Source organism: Columba livia, chromosome 3, assembly GCF_036013475.1.
Source record: "Columba livia isolate bColLiv1 breed racing homer chromosome 3, bColLiv1.pat.W.v2, whole genome shotgun sequence".
Lineage (NCBI taxonomy): Eukaryota > Metazoa > Chordata > Aves > Columbiformes > Columbidae > Columba > Columba livia.
This window is the reverse complement of record NC_088604.1, coordinates 16,585,542-16,610,028: the sequence shown is the minus strand read 5'-3', so window position 1 is coordinate 16,610,028 and position 24,487 is coordinate 16,585,542. Positions and strand designations below refer to the sequence as shown.

Here is a 24,487-nt window from a genome sequence, read left to right as displayed (position 1 = left end):
GCCTTTGTCCCTCTGTTTGAATGGTTTGCTTGGTACATGGAAGACCTGTTTTCCTTTGTTGGGGTGAGGGGCCAGATCATTCCCCAGCCCAGTTTAATATCTGAACAAAATCGAAGAGCTCACTTGGAGACATGGAGCAAACTCCTGCTCCTCTATCAAATTGGCTGTTTCCTCAGTGTCCAGGCCCTCATCTGAGAGACAACCCAGCTTCAAACTCCTCTACCACAGCAGCTTCTCACTTTGATGCTGACTACAGAGTTCCTGTGTTCAACAGCATATGTGCCTCTTAAATGATGTAGGAAAGCCACAGCCCTGCCAGTGTCTTCACTCTCCTCTGTTCCGATCTTTGGTCTCTGCAGTTTCTGATGTCAAAGTGCCAATGCTTCCCTCACACAAACGTACGGACATCACTGTCTTCAAGCCCTTCATGGACCTAGACACTCAGCCAGTCCTTTTCATTCCTGATGTTCACTTTGCAAATCTTCAGCGTGGTGCTCATGTAAGTAAAGCTCACGGGTGTGGGGATGAGGGGGGCCATGGCATGTATTTGCAAAAAGCCTGGGATGCTTTGTGTACATACAGACGAAGGAAATGCCAGACTGTCTGCACTGATGCTGCAAACAAAAACAGGCTGAGTCTCACATGAGCAAGAGATGTTGCTCCTAGTTCCATTGGCCAGAGTTAACTGGGGATGTTTTATGAATAAATTATTTGCCTATCAACTTCTGTTTCCATAAACCTGAAATGACGTTTCCAAAGCATCTCCAGCTGAGAGTTCACTGAATGAACTGCAGGCTGGTTTTCTCTTGTAACATCCCCTGGGTTCCTGCTGTGCTGCTGCAGACCTCGGGCTCCTCCAGCCTGCTTCTGCTGCGGGGCGAAAATCTGTTCTGTGGAACTGGCGAGTGTCAGCTCTGTGATCTGCTGCCAGAGCGCCCTGCAACGCCGTTCCTGGAAAGTCCCAGCTGACAGGAAACTGGAAGGGAAAGAATTAGAACATAAGAGTTTCAAAATCTTCAGCTTTCCTGTGCTGGGAGTTCTGGCATGCTCTACAGAATCTAAACCTTGCTTTTTAAGAGCATTGCCTAAGCTCCTAACAGGGATGGAGAATAAACTTGTTATCCATAAGACTGACTTCTTGCCATGTTTTCATGTGAAGGCTCTAGTGCTGAGCTCTGTCAGAAGACTGTGCTAGTCCACATAGAAAGCTGTTTGACTCCTGTATGTTCCTGTCTCTCACTGGAGACTCTTTACTTTCTCTTTATGAAAAGAGGTAAAGAAAATGCTTACTGGCTTTCGGAATACTAAGCCAAAGTGTCATTTGATACAGGGTTGAGAGATAATATGAGGAAATGAATTTTAGTTCTGGATAAAATTTTCACAACCCTAAGTGCAAGTATTTGTGTATTAAAAGGAAGGGCCTATGTTTATTGCTTGGACCAAAACATCTTACTTCTAGTAGTGTAGTTGTGGCTGGCTTCCCCACTTGACAGCCTTGTTTTCCCCTATGTCCCTGTGCTAAGGAGCGGGGTGGGTGGGTGACCCTTCTGCTGGCTCTTGCAGCTCCTTCTCTTTTAACCCAGTGCTGTTGGATCTCTGCTCGTGCTGGATGCAGCAGGATTGTTGTTCCATGCCAATGATTCCTTAGCACAAATAAAGCTATCGCTAAGTCAATTTTAACAGGTAGCACTTAAAAGGATGGGGAGGGCATTGCTAACGAGCAAATTACACCAGATAATGGGTCTGCCCTTGTGCAACTTTTTGTGGCATTTGGAGTTCTTTGTGGCGTTTTCCGAGGGCTAGGTACCACGTGAGTTCTCACTAGCTAATTCAGTGTGTGTTTTTTCTGTAAGTCAAGAAAAATCTTTTACTTCTTTTAAAAGGTCCTTCCTGTTGCTTCAGAAGAGCTGGAGGGTGAAAGGTAAGAGCTGTGCTACTTCAGCCTCCTGCAGGCTGGCCCTCAGACAGAGGGGTAAGTCCCTGTAATTGTACTGCTGCTGACTTTTTGCCCTGTCACTTGACAGCTCCAGCCTAAAGAGAGGAGCCTATATTGGTGAAGAGGACTTCATTGCTACTCCAAATAAGATGGCCAGAATAGAAGAGCCAAAAAGAGGTATTTTCTTCTTCCAGAGACTGAATTACTGGAGTATTTGTCCATCATGATGGATGCATCTGAGGCTGAGTTGTTGCTTTAATGTAGTTTGGAGCATACTTCAGTCTGATTTTTCTGGCTTTGAGTAGTAGTAGGGAGAGTTCGTATATCTGAATATAGTTCAGCTCTGTGAATGTTTTGCAGTGTCAGAATTTCTGTGTTTTTCTGCCAAGTCAGATACTAATGACTCTGAACCCGTATGGAAAGAGACTTGGAGGAGGTGAGCAGGTCACCAGTCTCCTTGGTGGATTGGGAGAGAGAATTCATCCTGTAATCCACTACCAAGTACTTCAGAAATCTTCTCTAGGACTTTAAGCAGTGAATGCCAATAACTGGTTATGGGTACAAAACTATTGCATCTTTCATGGTACCAGAAAATGGGCTGTTCACCACCAAGAGCTTCACTGAGAGAACATTCTGCTTATTTGCAACCTGTTGTCAACCTCTGCAATTTGATATGGAAGTGGATGTTGCTGTGGTGTTGTAGGAGGAGATGAGAGATCATTTGGAGATGGTGTAGAGGATTACCTGCACGTTGCAGTCATGTGTGGAAGGACCATGACAAAGTTTAAAGGATTAAAAGAGGAGGATTAAGCTTGTGATGTGGTGAAGGTTAAGTCTAGCAAGTCTGACTGTAATGGGGCTGCACTTCTGTAGTCTGGATAAATTAGTAAGGAAGGATGGGTTTTATAAAAGGAAGTTAGACTTCAGTTTTTTTCCTGTTGCTCTATGCTGTAAAAAGAGACCCATGGGATTCTCTCTCCTTTGGCTGGTGTATCATCTGTATGTGCTGTCTTCATTTTTTAAATCTACAGTCCTTTTTAAAACCTGCCTTTAGCACAGGAAATCCATCAGGGTGCTGCACTGTCCTGAGTTCATGTTTTGCAATTAGATATGCCAGTAATTGTTGCAGGTGTGTCAAAGCTGTGGCTGATGAACCCTTGTGAACAATCCAGGCTGCAATACCCAGTTATTAGAAGATGGATTAAAGACAGCAAAGCTGTTAAAGTCCAAGCTTTCTTGCTCTCGTGGCTTATTCCTCAGCCTTAACTCAGTTTTTAATGAGGCTGATGTTACATGCAGAGACTTTCTGTGAGCTTGAGAACGCTAGGAATGCTTTGCTGATTTGGTTTCTTATTCTTTCGTTCCCCTCTGAGCAGGAGACTGAGTCTGTGTGTTGTGCCAGCTGGGGTGGTATGAGTATTGCTGAAACATGGCAAGGGGTAGGAAGAGAGATGAGACACTGTAGGGGGAGCAGAGGACTGTACAAATTTAATTATTTAAAAGTGAGGAGGTGGCTAGGATGGCTTCACCTGCTGTTGTAGCATCTGTCAAATCACTTTATTGTGAAAAGTCCTATGGCAGATGACCTGTGAGATATGGATACCCAAAAGCTTCCAGACTGTGTGATTTGCATTCCACCTTTCTGTGTTTCAAATATAACCTTAGTTGTTTGGTTTTTTTTGTTTTCAAATAATTGAGAAAATAGCAAGTAGAGAAAATAGCAAATAGAGAAAGAAGTAGTTTGACAGAAAAGATGTTTGAGCATGCAGTATTTCTGTGTGTAAAAAGTATGTTTTGAGCTAACCTAGCTGTACATGTTTTTGATACCATCTCCCATGTATATTGAACATATGTATACCTCTTAATGAGATCCTCAGTGTATTTTGCTTTGTACTTAGCCACTATCATATACAGGACCAATTATGCCATAAAGTCCTCCCTTTGATTTGCTTTTCAGTGTTGCTGTATGTCCGAAAAGAGTCAGAGGAAGTCTTTGATGCACTAATGTTAAAGACGCCATCTCTGAAAGGTCTCATGGAAGCGGTGAGTAATGAGAGTGTTTTATAGTCCTCGTCTGCAGTTTGAGAAAAAGTGAGTGTAATCCTTGGCTGTCCAGTCCTTGTACACAGGAGCTAGACTGTCAATCACAGCTTGTGTCCACATATTCCTCTTCTTCTGGATAAAAAGCTTAAGCCTGATTTCCTTTCAGTAATGTGGTAATTAATGTAAATAATGCTTTCATTATTAAGGGACTTCAGGAAGCTTCCCTTAAGTATCTTACCCCACACCTGTGGGGTCTGAGTGTTCTCAGTCTTCCTTGAAAATCCATGTGTGTCAGGCTTGATGCCTGGATACCTGAGATGGTCCCAAAATGACAAGTGCTTCTGGAAGGAGCCTTCTGGTCTCGGTGCTTACGTAAGCTGTGCATTGGCCAAGCTGCAGAAGCAGCTGTGTAGGTCTTTTCCTAGTTTTGTCAACAAATGGTCAATAAACTCTCCACTGTGGATGTCCCTCATGTCACAGTACTTTAATTAGAAGATGGAGTGATTTTCAGAATGTGTTCAGTGTCTTGGGTTTATTTCAGCCTTTCAAAGCCTCCTTCTGAGTGTGCTTGAAGACTTTTATATGTCAGTGTATATGTGCATGAAATTGCTCTCTGGTACTTCCAAAATAGCCTTCCACTACCCCTGCTGTTGCAGTGCTGCAAAGGAAACGCAGAACTTAACTCCAAGGAATGGTGTAATGGTTGGCACGAGCTCAAAAGTGACGTTTCTGGCTGCCTGTTTCTGTGACTAATGCCTCGTTGGTTCCCAGAGGACGGAGGCTTTGGGGCTGTGCAGCCGGGTTTTGGTGTTAGCTGTGGGACCCAGCAGTGGTTCTGTAACTTGAGGCTCTCTCCTGGCTGTGGGGCTTTGCTGGCAGGGGCAGGCTGGGGCAGGGGAGCAGAGGCTGTGAAGTCCTCCCTTATCCCATCATCCTGTGCCTTTTTTGTTTTGCTTGGACTTCTTAAAGCAAGGAATAGAGAGCTTGCAACTGTAGCTGAGAGGAAACCCTGTGCTAGAGCGTATTGGTTGGGTACTTGCTGTCTGTGTGACAGAGCAATTTGCCAAAGTAAACCAGGCTCAGGTTACTGACCTCATGGCTTCCTGGAGGTTCATGCGATGAAGTGCCATGGTTAGTAGCCGTGGTTTCACACTGAGGTCACTCTGCTGGGTGAGGGGGACATTTCTGATCAGCTCGTGTCCTTAGCAGCAGAGGTCTTCACTCTGTTGCTATTTTCTTCCTGCACCAGCCGCTGTGACGACTGGTTTTCACCTGATCCCTCTGACACTGAATTTAAAAATGGTTTTGATACGTTCTGTTTTAGAACAGAGAGCCAAGAGAAGATGAGAAGCAGGGTGTGGGGTGGTTTTTAATGTATGGGCTCTTTAGTGTGGGTGTGGGGGGTTGCTGTATGAGAAGTTAGTGGCCAGGTTTAGAACATGATTAAAATTTTTGCACAGAAGTTGGGCAAACGACAGAGGAGGGGTTCTCATCTGTGGGCTTATGCTGTAGTTCAGGATTTAGTGATTGCCTCATAGGACAGAGCAGTTGCAGAGTGGTTGTTTTGATCTGCAGACTTTTTGTTTTGTTCCTTTGTAAAATAGTGAGTGGAAGACAATGCCAGCAGTCTCCTTGCTTCAACAGTGCTTGCTTTCTTTTGTTCTAGATATCCGACAAGTATGAGGTTCCTTTTGATAAAATAGGAAAAATCTTCAAAAAATGTAAAAAAGGGTGAGTACGTACCTATGGAGCAGCTGTCTGAGAATATTAACTCCTTTTTTTGAGCCTGTAGGCAAATCTGCTCTGTAACTCCTCCATGTGCTGCCTGTGTGTAAAGGTCATTTGCAGATGTGTGTGTGTACACAGGAATTACTAATCCTATTCCAATTCAGTCCTACTCCAACTAGAGCAGAAGACTGTAAGGGTCCTATATAAATACATAGTCTGACTTCCTCGGTAAATACAAGTCAGGGGATGTCTCTGAGTTAACTGCTGTATTAACCAGAGTTGATCATGTCAGGGGAAGAAGAGTCCATTTTTTTTAAAGACCCTCAGTGATGAAGAACCTACCTTAACCTGTGTTAAATTGTTGCAGTGGTTAACTGTACTTACTGTGTCTACAGTCTTTACATGCAAAGTACCCACTCCTGACAGAGGCCACACTCCACAGCCTTTTTTTTCGGTAAAGAATGGAATTCCGGACTATATCTGCTTTTATTGCTCCTTTTAATCTCTTTTAATTTTCTTGTGATTTTTTTTTTTTGGTTTATGTGTGTTTGTTGTTGTGTTTTTCCTATTTCTGAAGTCACTTTGGTATCTTAGTCCCTTTCCCAAAGCCCCTCTGGCTGGAAAAATGTCTTTTAATCACCTTTGGAATGTAGTTTTAAGGGCTGTGCTTTCATAGCAGAATCACTGCAGAAGTTTTGCAGTGATGGTAGCTAAACTGCTGCTAAGGATGGTTTTGTGTGTTCACACGCACACTCGCATGTGTGTGCTCACACATAAACACATGGGTAAGGACTGGAAGCAGCCAGGCATCGGTAGTTTCTTCCCTGCAAGCTCTGTAGGGTTTTATGCTCATGCTTTATAGCTGTCAGACAAACTAGTTCAGAGCCCAAAGTTTGCCCAAGTGTCTGCAGCTTCAGAAAGGTTTCTGCCCTTTCTGAGATCTCCCTCCCTGACCCGGGAGCCAGGTTTAACCCTTTAATTGAGATCCTGCAAGCACGGCTGTGAGCCTTCATGGCAGGTTTGGGCAAGAACAGCTGGATCTGCTGTAGGAAGCAATGGGTCAGAGATTGGTGAGCAGGCATCTTGCCTTACCTCTGCACAGTCCAGGCTCTCTGAGACTTGAGGGCACCTTTGCCATCTCTGCCACTTAGAACAGTAATATCTCCCTGCCTTGTTTTATTTTTTCAGAATTCTGGTCAATATGGATGATAACATCGTGAAACATTATTCTAATGAAGATACCTTCCAGTTGCAAATTGAAGAAGTTGGAGGATCTTACAAGCTCACTCTCACTGAGATCTAAGATCATGGATCCTCTGTGGATTTTAAACAAAGGTCTCAAGTGAACATTTTCCCATAATTTAGGATGCTGAGCAAAACGCTAGTCACCTTCTCCAGAAGAAAGCTGGATATTGACTTGTTCTGGGGAGCAGAGCAGTGTTTTTGCTTAATATGTTTGTGTTTCTGTTCTTTGCTAAGAACATGGTATTGCTCATGAACTTACTTGCACTTGAAATGAGTGAGCAAAGATCGGTGATGAAATAGAGAGCATGTATAAAACACTACTAAATACGGGAGGGGAAAACCCCTGGAAGGTGGCCTTTAGAGTGGTGATATCTTATTTATCTATCCAGTAACCATGTTTGAGCCTGTTATCAGCTAATGCCATTTTATTGGACTGTTTTCTGCTAAGTAGAGCTACGAAACTACTCGTTGATACTAATAGCAATTGCGTGCAGGTTGGAGAAAAGTCTTTATAATGTTTACTCTTGAACAGGGCAGACTTGAAATCACTTGTGTCATTTGGGGGGAATGTAAAACTGCCTTGCTTATGAAGAACTCGCCTTACTAACTGTGTGAACTCTCATCAGATGAAGCTATATTGTATATAAGTGCAATATATTTTTTGAAGGTTTGTAAATGTGTACATACAAGTGATATATAATATATATAAAATATGGTGTTCTGTATATACCGTGAATATATGCAATGGAGCCCATCTAAAAGGATGCCATATACAGAGGAAACAGATATTTAATGTAGCTATTTAAAAATGGACAAGCCCTTAACACGCACCAAAGGTGAGCGCACGTTTGTACATTCATAGAAGGCACAAGAGACCTGCTTGTTCAACACAGATCTTCCTGCGTGGAAGGAAAAAGGTATTGGCTCTCTCCTAAACCCTCCTGCACAGCAAGGCGATGGCAGTCCTGCCTTCTCTTATGAGCTGCCGCTTTGAGCCCTGACAGGCTGCATTCCACTGCCCAGGGAGGTGACTTGTGCCAAGCCTGAGAGCTGCGTCCTGAGAGGAGCTGAGCACTTGCAGATCACTTGAGATTCACTTCTGGGGGTCAGGAAGAAGGTCTCCTAGAGGGTGGATTTTTTGTTGTTGTTGTTGTTTTTTCCTTTAGCAATAGACGTAAGGCTCAGCTGGATGCTGTCCACAACAGCCCCTCAGGCTGGATGAACCTGTGGGTAGGAGCCAGCTTGCAGGGTCCTAGGATGCCAACAACTGGAAGTGCACACACAAGGCCTTTAAGAGAGGAAGGTGGCATCCCAGCGCAGCAGTGAAGCATTCCTTTGTATATACATTGTCAGGCACTGACCCAGTGCTGAGGTGGAGAGACCACAGAGGGGCGGCTGGTAGCAGGTGTCCCGAGCCTAGCCCCAGCTGAGAGTGCCAAACACCTCCAAAAAAAGCTGCTCTGCAGTGGATTGTACAGTATTTACTTGTTGTGTGCATGTGCTTATGAAGGAAAGGCACCCCTCTGGTTAGTAGCAAGTGAAAGAGGAACATTTAAACAGCAGCACTTGGCTCTAAGGCAATCCCTGCATTACATGGTGAGCAGGTGAGTGCTAGTACCCGGTCCAGTGTCACTTAGTGCTTTTTTTTAGGGATCTGAATAATGAAAGAGAGGTTTGTGATGTTTTCAGACACCATAAAACTGAGGAGAGCTGCATATGCCTCACCTAGGATGTGATGGTTAATCTGGATAGGCTGGAGAAATAGCCTGGAAAAGTAGGATATGATTCTACTTAATGGTTAACAAGTTGTAACTGAATGTTGTTCAGCTGTGTCACACTGCTGTTTGGAAGAGGCAGGCAAATGCCACACTGAGCTCACGAACAGGAGCATGGCCTGCAAGAAATGGGAGATCTGCCTTTTGCTCTACTTGGCATCGCCAAGGCCTCTGTGGGAGCTCTGTGCCCTTCAGCAGAGCCTTGTCCTGTCGGGTGTCCCCAGGGCCAGACCGCCCTGTCCTTCAGCTGGAGCTCGTGGCCTCTGATGAGGACAGGGCCGGATGAGTTCCTGGTGAGGGGTCATCTTCCGAAGAGCAAGTTGAGGGGAGCAGCCTCCCAGCATGTGATGGTGTTCTCCCAGTCCATCGCAAGCACAGCAAGAAGTAGGGTGTAAATTGCAGAAATTCAGGTTAGGTGTCAAGGTGTTTTTTTTCTAGTGAGAAGTGCAGGTTGCCCAGGGAGCCCAGAGTTTGACATCAGAGATCTTCAGAACCAGGCTGGGCACAGTGGTCTCTGAACTGTCACAGGTATAGCTCATTGTCCCTTGGTGCTGAGACTAGGTGACTACTTGAAGTCTCTCCCTGCCATATTTTGTAAATGATTTACATGATCTATAGTATTTTGGGGTTTGCGTTCAGCCCAGTCCTGAGCTGGTTCATAGACTGTTCCATTCATTCCTCCTCCTCTCCACTGTCTGGCCCCACAGAGGCTTGCTGACACTCCGGGCACCGTGTGGCCCCCTCTTCGTTCTGTGTCTGGAGTTAAGCAAACTCCTCGTGGATGCATCCGTTACTGTGGGCACGTGGATGGAGACAGTGGGCTCGAATCCAAAGGAGAGGAGCTGCCATGCAGCACAGGGTGCTGAAGAGACTTGGCATCACATGCCACCTCACACAGGGATCCACCGCCTCTAGAGCAGCCATGGGACTCACCCAGCTGAGACCAACCCCCAGCTTGGGCTTCCCTGCAGCAGTCATGGGAATAATGTTACTATGGCAAGGGAATTTCTTTTTTTAAACCTGATATATAGAATACATATATATATTTACACATTTTTATTGCAAATGGAAGTTTTATTACAGACGCTCAGTCTAGGGTCAGGGAAGTAGATGTAGAGTCTCCGTAGAGGTAGTATTGACATGGATGTTATTTCTTTTTACTGCTTAATGAAGTATGTGAACTAAATCTGACGATTGTTTTCCACTATAAGATACTCTGGGACACGGGTCTTATAACAGTAGCAGCAATGTTACATATGTTTTATGAAACTGATTTTGTTTGTTTGTTTTGACTGCTGTTTTTTAATTGAAAATGCATTTTAAACCAAGCTATTAAATTTTATATGTTCATTTCTAATGATGAGTCTTTTACCTATAAATGCCTTTGCCCTACCCCTTTTATTTTTCTCTTCAAGAGGATCTATAAAACAAAGCCTGAAGGATCGTTTCCTGGTTTCTCCTCTTTGCAGAAGAAAATAAGCCAAATGCCTGCCTTGCAGTTATTCCCACATAAGAAAGGGCTAGTCCCATTCTCTGCTTGTTTTCAACTGACCTCATTCATTTCTGGGCGCAGGGGAGCTGTGTAGCGTTGTGTTTTAGTAGGATGCTTTCCTTTGGCAGGGAAACAACCCCAAAAAGCCATGGTAAGTTCGGATGTGTAGTGGGTTGGTGATGGCTGCTGATCACTGCTGGAGATTGAACCAAAGCGGGGGTGGCAGGGGGTATTGCCCCCTGCTGTGCCCTGGGCAGTGGCAGATGCGTCTCCCATAGGAAGCCTCAGGCTCGCAGTGGTGCCAGTGGCTGTTCCTGATCTGAGAGATCTTCATGTCATTGCCAGCCTGCCATTGCTATGGGGAGCAGGGGGTGCCTCTCCAGGAGGAGCTACTTGTAAACTGGCACATCCCAGGTGGTGGTGGGGACCACTGGTGAAGCTGCAGGTGTTGACCTTCCCCAGAAGGAAATGCTCAGTTAAAGTCCATGCTTATAAATATCTCAAGGGTGGATGTCAAGAGGATGGGACCAGACTCCTTTCAGTTGTGCCCAACAATAGGATGAGGGGCAGCGGACACAGACTGAAGCACAGGAGGTTCCATCTCAACATGAGGTGAAACTTTTTTACTTTGAGATGCCAGAGCACTGGAACAGGCTGCCCAGAGAGGTTGTGGAGTCTCCTCTGGAGACATTCAAAACCCACCCGGACACATTCTGTGCAATCTGCTCTGGGTGAACCTGCTTTAGCAGGTGGGTTGGACTAGATGATCTCCAGAGGTCCCTTCCAACCCAAACCATTCTGTGGTTCTAATTCTCCAGACTACTCCTAATGCTGCTGTTGCTTTAGTGTCCAGAGGGGTGTTCAGCTCCTCTTTCTCACCATTAGCAACGTCTTGACAGGCTCTAGCTGGCTCCCTGGCCCTGCAGCAGCTGCTGCCCTGAGGCAGCTGCTGTTCCGAGCCAACACCTTCCCAATCACTGGGCTTGTGTCAGCGTGCCCAGGGCTCCGTGGGGAGCAGCGTGGGAGGCAGACAATTTGGAGCATGAAAAAGGCAGGTAGAGCTTTTTATCCATTTATTTCTAGTTCTAGTATGGGCCATGCTGGCTGAGTTTATGCCCCAGATGTAGGAAGATGCTGCAGGACGTCACTGGGCAAGTCCTGAGGTGCCCTGGGTGATGCCACAGTGACGGGGTATGGAGCGTCATCTCCACTCAAGCTGTTGCCCACTGAAAGGCTGAGTGGGGTTTAGCCCCTGTGCAGGTGTTTATAGGGTGGTGGCCATCTCACCAAACTCAGCACAAGGATGGACCTGTGGCAGGGCCAGCAAGGAGCTGGCAGCTCTGCTGCTGCCTCTTTGGGTGTCTGGTGACTTCCCAAGCCCTTACCCACCACGCGTGTGCCGGCCTGTGCCGTGCCGCCTGCCGCTCCCTCGGCTTCTCTCCTTTCATAGTGAACTTAGAGAAAGTGTCTTTTTGCGCACCTCTTATCTGCAGTGGAGCATCAGTGGGTGGAAGGTGAACTCCAAAGGCGCAGCTTTGAACTCCCAAGCCAGGCAGCCTTACAGGGAGACCCATGCTTCTTCCCTGGGGCATGACTCAGGGCTCTGACGTCACAAACATTTAGTTAAGCTTTTAAGATCTGATTTTTTATTTATTTTTTTTTTTAATATGGGAAAGCTGAATTCTGCAGCTTGTTCGAAAATCTTTTGTCTATACAAATTAGTTGGGGGGGTTTTGGTGCATCTTGCAGTTGCTTGTTTGCAGAGGACAATGCTCCATCACCCCATTGAACTATTTTCTTGTACACACAGCTGGTAGGTGGATGTCATTTTTGCTGGTTTAAGCCTTATTTATTTTGCTATATCTCCAGTGTGGCCACCCTGCAGGCTGCATGTGCAAATAGCAGCTGGTGGCCAGTGTCAATGGCATTGAACTTAGAATCATAGAATAGTTTGGGTTGAAAGGCACATTCAAAGGTCATCTAGTCCAAAGCCCTGCAATGAGCAGGGACATCTTCAACTACATCAGGCTGCTCAGAGCCCCATCCAGCCTGGCCTTGAATGTCTCTAGGGATAGGGTATTTAATGAAATATAACAAGGGCAAGTGCAGAGTCTTGCATCTGGGCAGGAACAACCCCAGGTTCCAGTATAAACTGGGGAATGACCTATTAGAGAGCAGTGTAGGGGAAAGGGACCTGGGGGTCCTGGTGGGCAGCAGGATGACCATGAGCCAGCACTGTGCCCTTGTGGCCAGGAAGGCCAATGGCATCCTGGGGTGTATTAGAAGGGGGTGGTTAGTAGGTCGGGAGAGGTTCTCCTTCCCCTCTACTCTGCCCTGGTGAGACCACATCTGGAATATTGTGTCTAGTTCTGGGCCCCTCAGTTCAAGAAGGACAGGGAACTGCTGGAGAGAGTCCAGCACAGGGCAACAAAGATGATTAAGGGAGTGGAGCACCTCCCTTATGAGGAAAGGCTGAGGGAGCTGGCGCTCTTTAGCTTGGAGGAGACTGAGGGGTGACCTCATTAATGTCTTGAAATATGTAAAGAGTGAGTGTCACGAGGATGGAGCCAGGCTCTTTTTGGTGACAACCAATGGTAGGACAAGGGGTAATGGGTTCAAACTGGAACACAAGAGGTTCCACTTAAATTTGAGAAGAAACTTCTTCTCAGTGAGGGTGACAGACACTGGAACAGGCTGCCCAGGGAGGTTGTGGAGTCTCCTATTCTGGAGACATTCAAAACCTGCCTGGACACCTTCCTGTGTAACCTCATATAGGTGTTCTTGCTCCAGCAGGAGAAATTGGGCTAGGTGACCTTTGAGGCTCCTTCTAATCCCTGACATTCTGTGATTCTGTGATCTACCACCTCTCTGAGCAACCTGGGCCAGTATTTTACCACCCTTACTGTAAAAAATTTCTTCCTTGTGTCTAGCCCTAGTCTCTTTTAGTTTAAAACCATGACCACCTGCCCTGTCATAACAGGCCCTGCTATAAAAAGTCTGTCCCCACCTTTCTTATAGGCTCCTTTAAGTACTGAAAAGCTGCAATAAGGTCTCCCTGGAGCCTTCTCTTCTCCAGGCTGAACAACCCCAGCTCTTTCAGCCTGTCCCCATAGGAGAGCTGTCCCAGCCCTCTGACCATTTTTGTGGCCTCCTATGGCCCCTCTCCAACAGGTCCATGTCTTTCCTGTGCTGAGGGCTCCAGAGCTGGATGCAGCACTTGTGTGCTCCTCTGCAGTGCTGGTCATCTTGGGCAGCATCCTGAGCCTGGTGCTGGCCTGCAGGTCCATCACCTCCCCCATGGTTTGATGGGTGGGAAGCATGCACTGGGCAGAGTAAAGGTGCTGTCTGAGCCTGGCAGCAGCTCCAACAAGTGGGAACATGGTGGAAAAGTGTTTGTAGCTCTTGGTGGTTTGATACCTGGAGGTGGGGACAGCTCCTGGCTCAGGGACAGATGGCATCGAGGATGACGTAGCACAGTGTGTGGGTGGCTGCTGCCACCAGGCTGGAAAAGAGGGTGTAAATTGGAGTGAAATCTGGAGTGGGGGTGAAGTGACGTGGGGAAAAGCAGGCAAATTGAATCCTGTGGTTCCACAGCACCAGGAAAATGGCGTCCTGTGGTTCCACAGTGCCAGGGAAATCAAGTCCCAGGGTTCCCTAGTGCCCAGCGGGCCAGGAGAGCTGGAGCCCTGGCCCTGCCAAATCTGCACCTACAGCTTCTGGGTGATGGTGTGGGGTGAAGAGGCTGCAGTGCTGTCCCCACTGCCAGCAGCCCAGTTAGAAACAACTTGGCCGGTCTCCTGCCTGGAGAGACGCGTTGTCTGTAGTGGCTGCCATCAGTGGGGATCGTGCCATGGGGCGATGCTCAGCCCTGCTCAGAGGAGTGATGGGAGTCCGGGGACAAGGGCATGGGAGTGCAGGGGTTGGCACCGGCTCTACAGGGCAGCTGTGCCAGTGGCACAAGGGTTGTTGCCAGCGCTTGGTTTGATGCTGCTTTTAATCCTGCTGTGATAAGGTTTGCCCTTCTTTTTTTTTTTCGTTAAAGTAAATAATTACATGAGCTTTGCAAACATGAATAGGTAAATAAAATAGAAATGATCACTCGCTGGTCAGCTCTGCATCTCGTGTCTCCCGGGCTCTGCTCTGTGACTCTTCTCACTGGAAACACTTAGAGCCTGTCAGCCAGCACTGGCCAAGGGCTTTCGGGGGGTGGCAGTGCTGGGTCCCCCATCTTGTGGGTGTCAGGGCCTCATACCAGCCCTTGCTCTCCCGCTTGTTCCTGCTCTACATGATTAAAAAAGAGCTCAGGCTACAGGTGAGAAGCTGTCGAGACTTGCTGAATACGAAGCCCCAGGTCAGGATAGTGCATGAGGCAAAAAGAGACAGTTGTAAAAGCAGTGATGGGAAGCTAAAAGGAAAATATATTGCTGCTGAAATCACCCCTTGCCATGCCCTGTGGCCATTCCCAAATGAGCTTGCGCCCCATAGCAGTTCTGACTGAAGCTTTGCCTGCAAGCCATCCCCAGTCTGGCCTGGGCAGAGGCTGGGCTGTGCCCGTGGGCTTCCCGGGGCTCGGGAAGGTGAAATTTTGGTGACTGAGGGCCCAAATACACCTGATCTCTGCAGGAGCACAGCTTGTTCACACTCGTCTGTACGCGCTGCAGGGCCAGGGACCGTGGTGCTGCCCATCTGTGGCCAGCAGCTCCCTTGGGACCACATGCTGACTTTTGCTGATTTTTCAAGGAAGATTTTGAGCCCTCCTGAGGGACTGCAGAGGAAATTTTGAAGATGAGGAGTTGGGGTTGGAAGGAACCTCTGGAGATCATCTACTCCAACCCACCTGCTAAAGCAGGTTCACCAGAGCAGATTGCACAGAATGTGTCCAGGTGGGTTTTGAACGTCTCCAGAGAAGGAGACTCCACAGCCTCTCTGGGCAGCCTGTTCCAGTGCTCTGGCACTCTCAAAGCAAAGAACTTCCTCCTCATATTCAAGTGGAACCTCCTGAAACACCTTCTTCCCACTACAGATTTTCTGTCTCCTCAGCTTTCGCACAGTCTGTGAACTTTCCTGTAAAATTTGATTATGCTTTCCATTAGAAATACCCTACAACTCCTGGGCACAGCGAAACCTCCTCACTGCTCAGTGAGTGTCCCATGCTGATGAAGTACTGCCCAGGAGGGAGTGCACTGGCTTTGATTGAGTTCCCAGTAATGAAACAAGCCATTTAACATCCGATGGCTTATTCTGCTCAAAACAGTTTCTTAGGTTGCACCCCTTCTTCATCTGACCTCCTGTATGGGCTCCAGCCTCAGTCCCAGCTGCTCTCACCACCTCATTCTCTGGGACTCCAAGATACCCTGATATCAGGAGGTAACACTTTATTTCCATATTTATAAAAAACATCACCACTTAATCTCTCTGATCTCTTGGCACTTTTTCCACCATGTACCTTCACAAGACAAGAGGCACAAACTGAAACACAGGAGGAGTTTCTGAACAAGAGGAAACACTTTTTCACTGTGAGGGTTACTGAGCACTGACTGGCACAGGCTGCCCAAGAAAGTTATGGAATTTCCATGCTTAAAGATGTTCAAAAACCATCTGGACATGGAACTGGGCAACTGGTTCTGGGTGGCCTTGATTGAGCAGGGGGGTTGGATCAGATGACATCCCGAGGTCCCTTCCAGCCTTGTGAAGAACAGCCTGAGGGTGAATATTCACGGTTCTGCTGGATGGGAAAGGCCACCAACTGGGTAGAAACGCTGCTTTCATCCCAAGACCTTCCCTACACACCCAGTAATTCCCAACTTCACGGTCAAATTGAGCCCTTGCCTGCAGCAACTTCTCCACAAGCACCACCTCTCCTTTCCTCCCAAGCCAAGTGATTGACTGAAATAAGCTGAGCTGTGAATACCCTGCCCTGAACCTGAAGGTTTGCGCTTCCATTCCAGGGCCACAGACAGACCTGGCTGGTTCAGAGCTTATTTTTCCCCCAGCAGTACCAGTCTCAGGCCAGGTCCTCCTTCTGCCTTCACCCGGGCATGAAATCCCAGCACCACTGCAGCCAGCCAGGTCCCCACCACCCGGATCTCCACCTGCCATCTCTGCACTTCGTGGCGTTCACACGTTCTGCCACGCTGTATTACACCCGCCTGAGCGCTGTCATCAGGGAGCTCGAATATGCTTCGTAAAAGCCTCAAGATGTACCTTTGGAGCAAAATATCAGTGGGGTAATGGATATGTGTAATGCAGCGTGAAGAAAACCTTGAGGATCAGAGAGAGAGGGTTTTCAAAGCAGGGCAACGGGGGAAAATTCTGCCAAGAAATTAAATATTGAAAAATTTTATGATGTTGAACAGCATCATTAACCCCATGCATTTAGGAACTGGGAGATGGATCTGAAGGAAAAAGAAAAAAAAAAAAAGAGCGTGATTTAGGGTCATAATTATCTCAATTTAGCTTCCTCTTGAGGCATAGAATCATAGAATCATTTTAGTTGGGAGAAACCCTCAAGATCATCAAATCCAACCATAACCTAACCTAACTCTAGCACTAAACCATGTCCCTAAGAACCTCATCTAAACACCTCTTAAACACTTCCAGAGATGGTGACTTCACAACTGCCCTGGGCAGCCTGTTCCAATGCCTGACAACTCTTTCCATAAAGAATTTTTTTCCTAATGTCCAATCTGAACTTGCCCTGGTGAAGGTGGCTGAAGCTTTTTCAGCTTGAAAGCCCTGGGAGAATGTTGACTAGCAAAGCTCTGCAATAGTCCAGCAAGGCAGGAAAGCATCCAGCATGTGCCCTTGTGGCCAGGAAGGCCAATGGCATCCTGGGGTGTATTACAAGGGGGGTGGTTAGTAGGTCCAGAGAGGTCCTCCTTCCCCTCTACTCCGCCCTGGTGAGACCATATCTAGAATATTGTGTCCAGTTCTGGGCCCCTCAGTTCAGGAAGGACAGGGAACTACTGGAGAGAGTCCAGCGTAGGGCAATGAAGATGATTAAGGGAGTGGAGCATCTCCCTTATGAAGAAAGGCTGAGGGAGCTGGGTCTCTTTAGTTTGGAGGAGACTAAGGGGGGACCTCATTAATGTTTATAAATATATAAAGGGTGAGTGCCATGAGGATGGAGCCAGGCTCTTCTCGGTGGCAACCAGTGATAGGACAAGGGGTAATGGGATCAAGCTGGAACACAAGAGGTTCCACTCAAATTTGAGAAAAAACTTCTTCTCAGTGAGGGTGACAGACACTGGAACAGGCTGCCCAGGGAGGTTGTGGAGTCTCCTACTCTGGAGACATTCAAAACCCGCCTGGACATGTTCCTGTGCGACCTCACCTAGGCGTTCCCGCTCCAGCAGGGGGGTTGGACTAGATGATCTTTTGAGGTCCCTTCCAATCCCAAGCATACTGTGATACTGTGATTTCACCTACTCATCAGAGGAGGAAAGTCAGACTCTTGGGGATATTGGAGATGACAACTGGTGTGGATTTTTGGTGTTAGAGAGCATCCTGCCTCTCTCCCCGTCAGGTGAGTTGTGGGGACCTAAACAGCCTCAGTACTGCTGGAGGGTCAGTTGTGGATCCTGGATGTAAGGCTTGGGTGAAGTGATGCAGCACCCAGGCCAGCTCTGCTGGTTTGCAGCCTGGTACCCGCAGCCCGTGCCTGGCTGCTGCACCTCACTCCCCAGGGCTGCAGCTCACCCCAGGCAGCCCAGGGTGTGCAGCTGGGGACATCCCTGGACAACACCCACGCCCTGAAAAAGCTCCACAATGCACGACGTCAGCTCATTTCTCTGCCCTGTTGGCACCATGGAAGGATGCCCAAGGGGAGGGAAATTCAGCATAAACAGTGTAGTCTGTACTTGGGAAGGGGAAATGGCACAGTTATGAACCAGAAGAGCCACGGCCCAGAATTAGAGCCTGAGTTTATTTTGCATTACTTGTCTCATTGCATCTTCTTGACATCCTGAAGCACTGCAGTAGTGGAGAGGAAGTGCACACCCAAGGCTGACGTAAGGATTCACCCATGTTCTGAAAAAAAATGGAGACTCCTTGCCCTTTGTATGTAAACAGTGTAAAACTAAGTGGGAAAGTGCCTTTGAAGGAAGGCATTAGGATCTCTGCTGTGCAAGGGGAGTGTAACAGCAAGTCCAAGCAAGCACCAGTTATGAGAAAAAGCATCAAGTCATATTCAGCAGCCCAGCCTGGTGGGATACATTGTCCAAGCAGTCTGCGTCTGAGCAAGTGGGTGGAGGAGACCGAGTCATCTGTGACCAGCAATACTGCTGGGGAAGTATCACAGGAGTAGGAATTTCAGTTTTCCAGCTCCTTAACTGGGGCAGTGTGCTGGTTTGACTGAAAATTGGTTAATTTTCTTCATGCAGTTAGAAACCTTTTTTTTTCATAGCTAGCACAGTCATTACTTGAACTTAGTTTGAGAACATGCAGATAACAACCCAGGACAGAGTTAATGTTTCTAATTGTTCTGGTCTGAGAACCAAGGACACTGAGTGCTCTGCCCACAGGTGTGAGGCACCGAGGAAGGGGGCATGGATGGGGCAGAGCTTGACTGACGTCCAGACTGATGAGTAAGAGTATTCCATCCCATTAGCGTCATGCTTCATATTTAAGGCGAGTCAGGATCTGTTGGTCTCTCTCGCTTCTTTGCTTTCTTCACTGTCTTTGTCAGAGCCGGGACTGTTTGGGGGAGTTCTGTTTGGGACGTTTAGTTCGGCCTTTTGCTATCCTGCCATTTTGCAGAGGCCTCTGGGCATTCCTGCCTTTTTCCTTTTTTCTCTCTCTGGGATCAGCTGTTGGGACCAGGTGCTGTTTCCTGGGACTGGCTGCTCAGTGTGGACAGAGTTTGTGAGGAATTGCATTGAGTATTTTTATTTTATATTCTATTTCTATGTTATAGATATATATTTATTAGTAGTGTATTAGTATTTTGTTATTTTATTATAATGTGTTTATCTCAATCCAAGTTTCTCCCTTCCCTTTCAATTCTCTCCCCTATTTGGGAGATACCGCAGCCAGAAACCAAACTGGTATATGAGTTTATTTATATGTATAATGAGTTAACAATCATATCTCCTTTGGGATGTCAGTGTAGCATGACAGCTAGTTGTCATGGGGAGAATTTTGTACAGTGAGATTCATGGTGGCACTCATGCAGACCTTAATTCAGGCATTTATGTTATGTCATATGAAGCAGCAAGCAAAGCTGAGTGTGCAGAGCATGAGTAGCAAAGCTTTTGCTCATCTGCTCCTGCAGCCCCTGTGCACCCATGAGTGGTGAGGTGGAGAGGACCGCGCTCCTGCCGTGCTGGTGGCCCCACAGACAGGTTCTCCAGCCCTGGCCAGGAACACATCAGAGGGAAGCAGGGCTGAACCTTGGTGTCTGTGAGGATGTCCATGTGTAGGAGGACAGCAGTTGAGTGTGTTTAGTGCCAAGGTTCAGGTGTCGATCTCATCTGTCCCTTTTTCCTCCACAGATGTTCTTGTGCCTACTTCTGTCCAGGGATGCCCTGGCTGGTCTCCTGCCACTCCTCAGCCCCCTTCTTGGTCTTGTTGTCATTGGTGGTCACTAACTGAAATCCAATATAGTTTTTTTTTTATGTGGATCTTTCTTATTCTTATCATTTTGCCAGGAGAGGGCCAAGAAGGCAGAGAGCGAGGCTCTTGCTGCAGAGCTGGGGAAGGGAAAGGTGGGAGACGCCGCTCCAGAGGAGGCTGCAGGACAGAGGAAGGGCACCAGGACGTGCGAATGATTAATTCCCCGGGATGCGCAGAGTCAGGAGTCACTGTGCAGTGTGTGTGGGGGGGAAAACACAGATAAGGCACTAGCCCAGAAGAAAAATGGACAATTATTTTAAGATCTGCTTAGAGATGTGATCCAAGAGGCAGTAACTTTTCATCAGGTAACCAAGTCTGGGATGTCATGGCCCTTCCCAGACATGTAAGAAGAGCCCAGTCCCAGAAAGAGGTGTTGGGAGAAGCCTTTGACCGAGAGCTAGTGAAGAGATAACTAAAGACATGTGATGAGAGCGCTGGACACTGATCAGGGAGATCAGCAGATCCCTCCACCCACAGATCTCCCCTGGGCTTGGCACCCTGCTGTGCTCAGTGCTGTACAAGTGCTCAGGAGTGTATGGACAAAGTCCTGGAGGAGATGGCAGTGTTGGTACCAGAGGACCTTCTCTCTGCCCGCGTGGGCACCATTGCTGACTCCTTGTACAAGGCCACTCCTGCCCGGTGGGAGTCTGTGGTACCAGTCACCCACAGCTGTGAGCCTGAACCATGTCCCACAGTCCAGAAGTCGGTCTCTGATCACACTGGACATCTCCCCAGCATTCAAGTACTGCATGAAAACACTTCAGATCTAATAATATGTGAAAGATGATTGAGGATGAGGCATGAGTTTGCACATAGGCTTGATACCTGCCCAAGCAAGCAGTGAGATGACCAAAAGAGGGGAACGTCTGTCAGCATTGCTAATACTTTAATGCTCTGTGTGTCAGAAAATACACGTGGTTTTAGCTAACAGTAATATTGAGGGCAAGAGAACGGTGAAAAAGATGAAGACATCCACTTAAGCAGAACAATAAATAAAAAACGTGTCATTTTTGTTTTTGCTGGTATTTGAATCCATCTTCTGGTGCCACTAAAATAAGATCAGGGCACAAATAGCACCAGTAGAAAAAAACAGATGGTGCATTCGAGCAAGCAGATGGTGCACTAGTGTGTCATACTTATTAATGTCACTTACTTTGTTATTTCTGTTACGGTGAATCTCTGGACAGTTCTCACCTGTAATCAATATTTGTGGATTGGGTTATTTTAATTCAGTAAGACTTGTGTTTCACATACTTGGAAAAAATCTGGTGGAGCAGTGATTTCTTTCTATAGTGCTGCCAAGCCTCAGGAAGCGTTTGATGAGGTCAGTATTTTTTCAGGTAGAAACGTGTTTTTGAGAGCAGAGAGAAAAAAAATGACAGCGTGTGTTTATTCTTTAAGCACCCAGGGTCCAAAATAAAGTGGGAAACAGTCTGTGTGGATCTTCTCTTAAGCCCATTCACTGTAACCTGGCTATGCTTTCTTATGTTCTGCTGGCTGCTTACCCACTCCTCAGATGCTTATCTGCATCCTGAAAGCTCAATCTGTTTCTGAAAGTGAGTACAAAAGATGCAGGCGAGGAAGAGGTCGACTTTTGACTCACGCCAGCTGAGGATGGCACACAATGACCGTGTTTTCGTCCTCCCTTTGGGCAAAGGCTGCTGTCTTGCAGCCCGTCCCTGCTTGCAGACACGTACGCGGTTTGCCGGGGAGGGCTGGGGCTCCTGCCCAGCAGTCGGGGGATTTGCTGGGTGATTCGGTAGCTGTCAGCAATAAATGAGATCTGCCCTTCAGCTGCTGGCCCACACGCAGCACCACAGTGTGGAGGGACTGTATGTCTGCGCTCTCAGGGGTGCCCGGCACCGCGCTGACCTCTCGGCACACCGGGAGCATGTCCTGTCAGCTCCGCGATGCTGCTGGGCACAGCGACAGACATGACAGCAGCCAAAGGCTGAACGGTCTGTATGGCTGCTAGGAAAGAGGCAATCCGTCAAAACGTCGCTCACACAGACCCTCACTGTCAGCCAGGGCCAAAGTCTGCATAAAAGCCCCTGGGTTTATCATCACTTTCGTATTCAGAAATTATTCTAGTGAAAAATATTCCTTGTTGGTCTGTCTGCTTTTTTCTATTATCTTTTTCTTCCTTTCCACCCGTCTATTCTTAATGGTTGCCTCTTATATCCCTTTCCCTCCTCTCTTCTTCACAGATATCCCATATATAACCTTCTGACTATAAATCCCTTCTATAACTCAGCTATTCCCACTGAGGTCACTGCATTCATCCCCTGAGTGAATCTCTCTTGTCCTTCTCCTGCCCAGGGGCTGCTGTGGTCACTTCCATGAGCTGGTGATGGGCACCACCTCGCAAAGCTGCTTCTTTTGCTCCGTGCTGGGGAGTTTCTCCTCTGGCTGCTGCTGTCAGTCCAGCACGTGTGTTTTGGGGCAATCTGGGGCTGCAGCAGCTCTGACCTCCCAGTCTTTCAAGTGCACAACAGAGGATGGAGAGGGAATGGAAAGACACATCCTACATGTGCATTGCAGTCTTCTATTTCTTTCAATATGTACTATCTTCTTAAGTCTCTTGTGTGGGAACTCTGATTGTACAGGGTGTTTCAAAAAGATGGACCCAATTTCAAAGGAGCAGTGATTTCAAATTGGGTCCATATTCTTGAAACACCCTGTAATTATCTATATTTATTTAATCCTGCCCCATTTGCTAGGCTATATGTGTTTGCTCCAGTAGGCTGCTGCTGTATTCAGCCAGACCAGATGCCGCTGCCAAATTGCACTAACTCTAAAGCTGTACCCCAAACAACTGCTTTGGTCTATTTTTAACTGCTGGTAGACATTAGGAAAACTGAGACAGTAATATTCTTCCTCTAGTCTCTTTTGAACTGTTTATCTTATAATTATCTGCAAAAAGGGAATGGGGGAGAGCTGTCTGTGTGCCCTTTGGTTGCTTTCAGTCTACAATATTAAATATTTTCCCTCCTACTCGCATGCAATGCTGATTCTTTTCTTGTCTTCCCAGCCAAAAGGATAAGATAATCGGAGCCGAGTCTTCTTAACCCTCCACTGAAGCAACTCATATTTGCTTGTTCCTACATTGGAACAAAGACGTTGTCTATCTTTGACAAAAGAAAGCTTTTCTCTGAAGTGTTTGCCAACAGTCTGAGTTAAACAGGCCTTTATAAAACCACATGGCACCCGGAGCGCCAGATCCAGAGGACACGGGAGCAGCAGCACTGCAGGGCAGGCTGGTGGAGGACGGGGCTGGGGGCTGCACTGCCACGGCCAGCCAGGGCAGGCCCACCCACACCCTGTGGCCACCGACGACGGGAGCAGCTCCTCCGAGCTATTCTGAAAGGAGTACTGGGGTATTTGGGTGCTTTGTTCCACATGATGAGCTTCAGGAGGGAGAGCACAGCCAGCATGCATCCTCCGGATGAGCGCTCTGATACCTTGCTCAGGAAACTGTGCTGCTGGATGAAGCCTAGAAAGTTGGTGGATGCAGGTGCAAGTGCAAAGAAGGAAGATAATATTAACTGCATTAATGGTCACCTTAGTGCAGCCTCGGGAAAGAAAAGAGACGGGGAAGAACTGAGAGGAGGGAGAGGAGGAGAAGCTCTGGGCTGTTAGGGCTGGGGACTCGGGCTCTTGGACTCAGAGCTGTGCTCTGACACTGACGCCTGACGTGAAGATGAAGCAGCTGTTCCTTCCTGGCAGCAGCAGAACAAGGCAGACCAGGTGATTTTGGTAAAAGCTCTGAGGACTTATGTTAAAAACCTTTGGTGTACTTTTTAGCTTAGCAGAGGGAAAACAATCAAACACGTTTTCCCTCTGGCACAGGTGGGCATATAGATGTGTAATATCACTTCTTTTAACTGGTCTTGCACCCGTGAGCTGTAGTGAGGACTCACAGTTCAGCAGTTTCCACTGGGGGACTCAGAACCTGTAGGCAGAGTCTGTTGGACATGCCATGGGAAAACATCCCGCTGGGAGCCGGGAGAAGGGATCCGCTCTGCTCTCCGTCACCGCTTCTTCACCAGCGAGCTGCTGTGCTGCCTTCAGATGCTATTGCTCAATTTAAAAATCTGAGCTGTAAATGACTAAGGCTGTGTGTGTAAGCACTTTAAGCAGAAACTGCATATGTTTCAACAAGCAGCAAAGAAACAAATGCAATCATTTCTCAGCTACGAACAGCATGATATTTTCTTAGTTTTACAGTTCCCTATGGGTTTGCCTCAAAATGGGACCATGCGAGTGGCTTTAGTCTTACAAAGAACAGCTAGTGATTTACAGAAGAGGAACATACCCTGTGCATGCTGCGGGGGAGGCCTGGCAAGGGGAGAATGAACGGTTAAATACAGGAGGCACAGGGGGAAGATGCAAAGAAGCAAAGGAATGCCTGGATGGGTGGGCCAGGGAGATAATTTGGTGTTTGATGGGCTGAGGAAGCTGAAGTACATGAGATGTGCAGTAATGAACACGGGAGATGAGCACAAGATGGTGAAGCTCTAGAGAATGTGTGGACAGCAGGGAAAGACCAGGATTCAGAAGAGCTGTAATGGAAAAACTGAGTGCCAGTGGTCAAGTGAAACTATTATAGCAGCAAAAGGAGATGAAAGATTCAAGATGATCCTTCCCATGTCCTCC

General features: G+C 47.4%; 1 protein-coding gene across 4 annotated transcripts in view; it reads left to right on the top strand.

Annotated features, from left to right (window-relative positions):
- GRHL1 (grainyhead like transcription factor 1) overlaps positions 1 to 10,084 on the top strand; it is a 43,136-nt gene extending 33,052 nt beyond the window's left edge. For 2 of the 4 annotated variants that reach the window (XM_065055942.1, XM_021293565.2), the window contains exons 11-16: positions 360 to 499; positions 1,884 to 1,921; positions 2,025 to 2,113; positions 3,894 to 3,979; positions 5,646 to 5,710; positions 6,896 to 10,084. In XM_065055942.1, the coding sequence (XP_064912014.1) occupies positions 360 to 499; positions 1,884 to 1,921; positions 2,025 to 2,113; positions 3,894 to 3,979; positions 5,646 to 5,710; positions 6,896 to 7,010 (533 nt within the window). In that variant the 3' untranslated portion in view covers positions 7,011 to 10,084. The remainder of the gene's footprint in view (positions 1 to 359; positions 500 to 1,883; positions 1,922 to 2,024; positions 2,114 to 3,893; positions 3,980 to 5,645; positions 5,711 to 6,895) is intronic. The other 2 variants (XM_065055944.1, XM_065055943.1) reach the window with 1 other exon arrangement.
- The last annotated feature ends 14,403 nt before the right edge of the window (positions 10,085 to 24,487 follow it).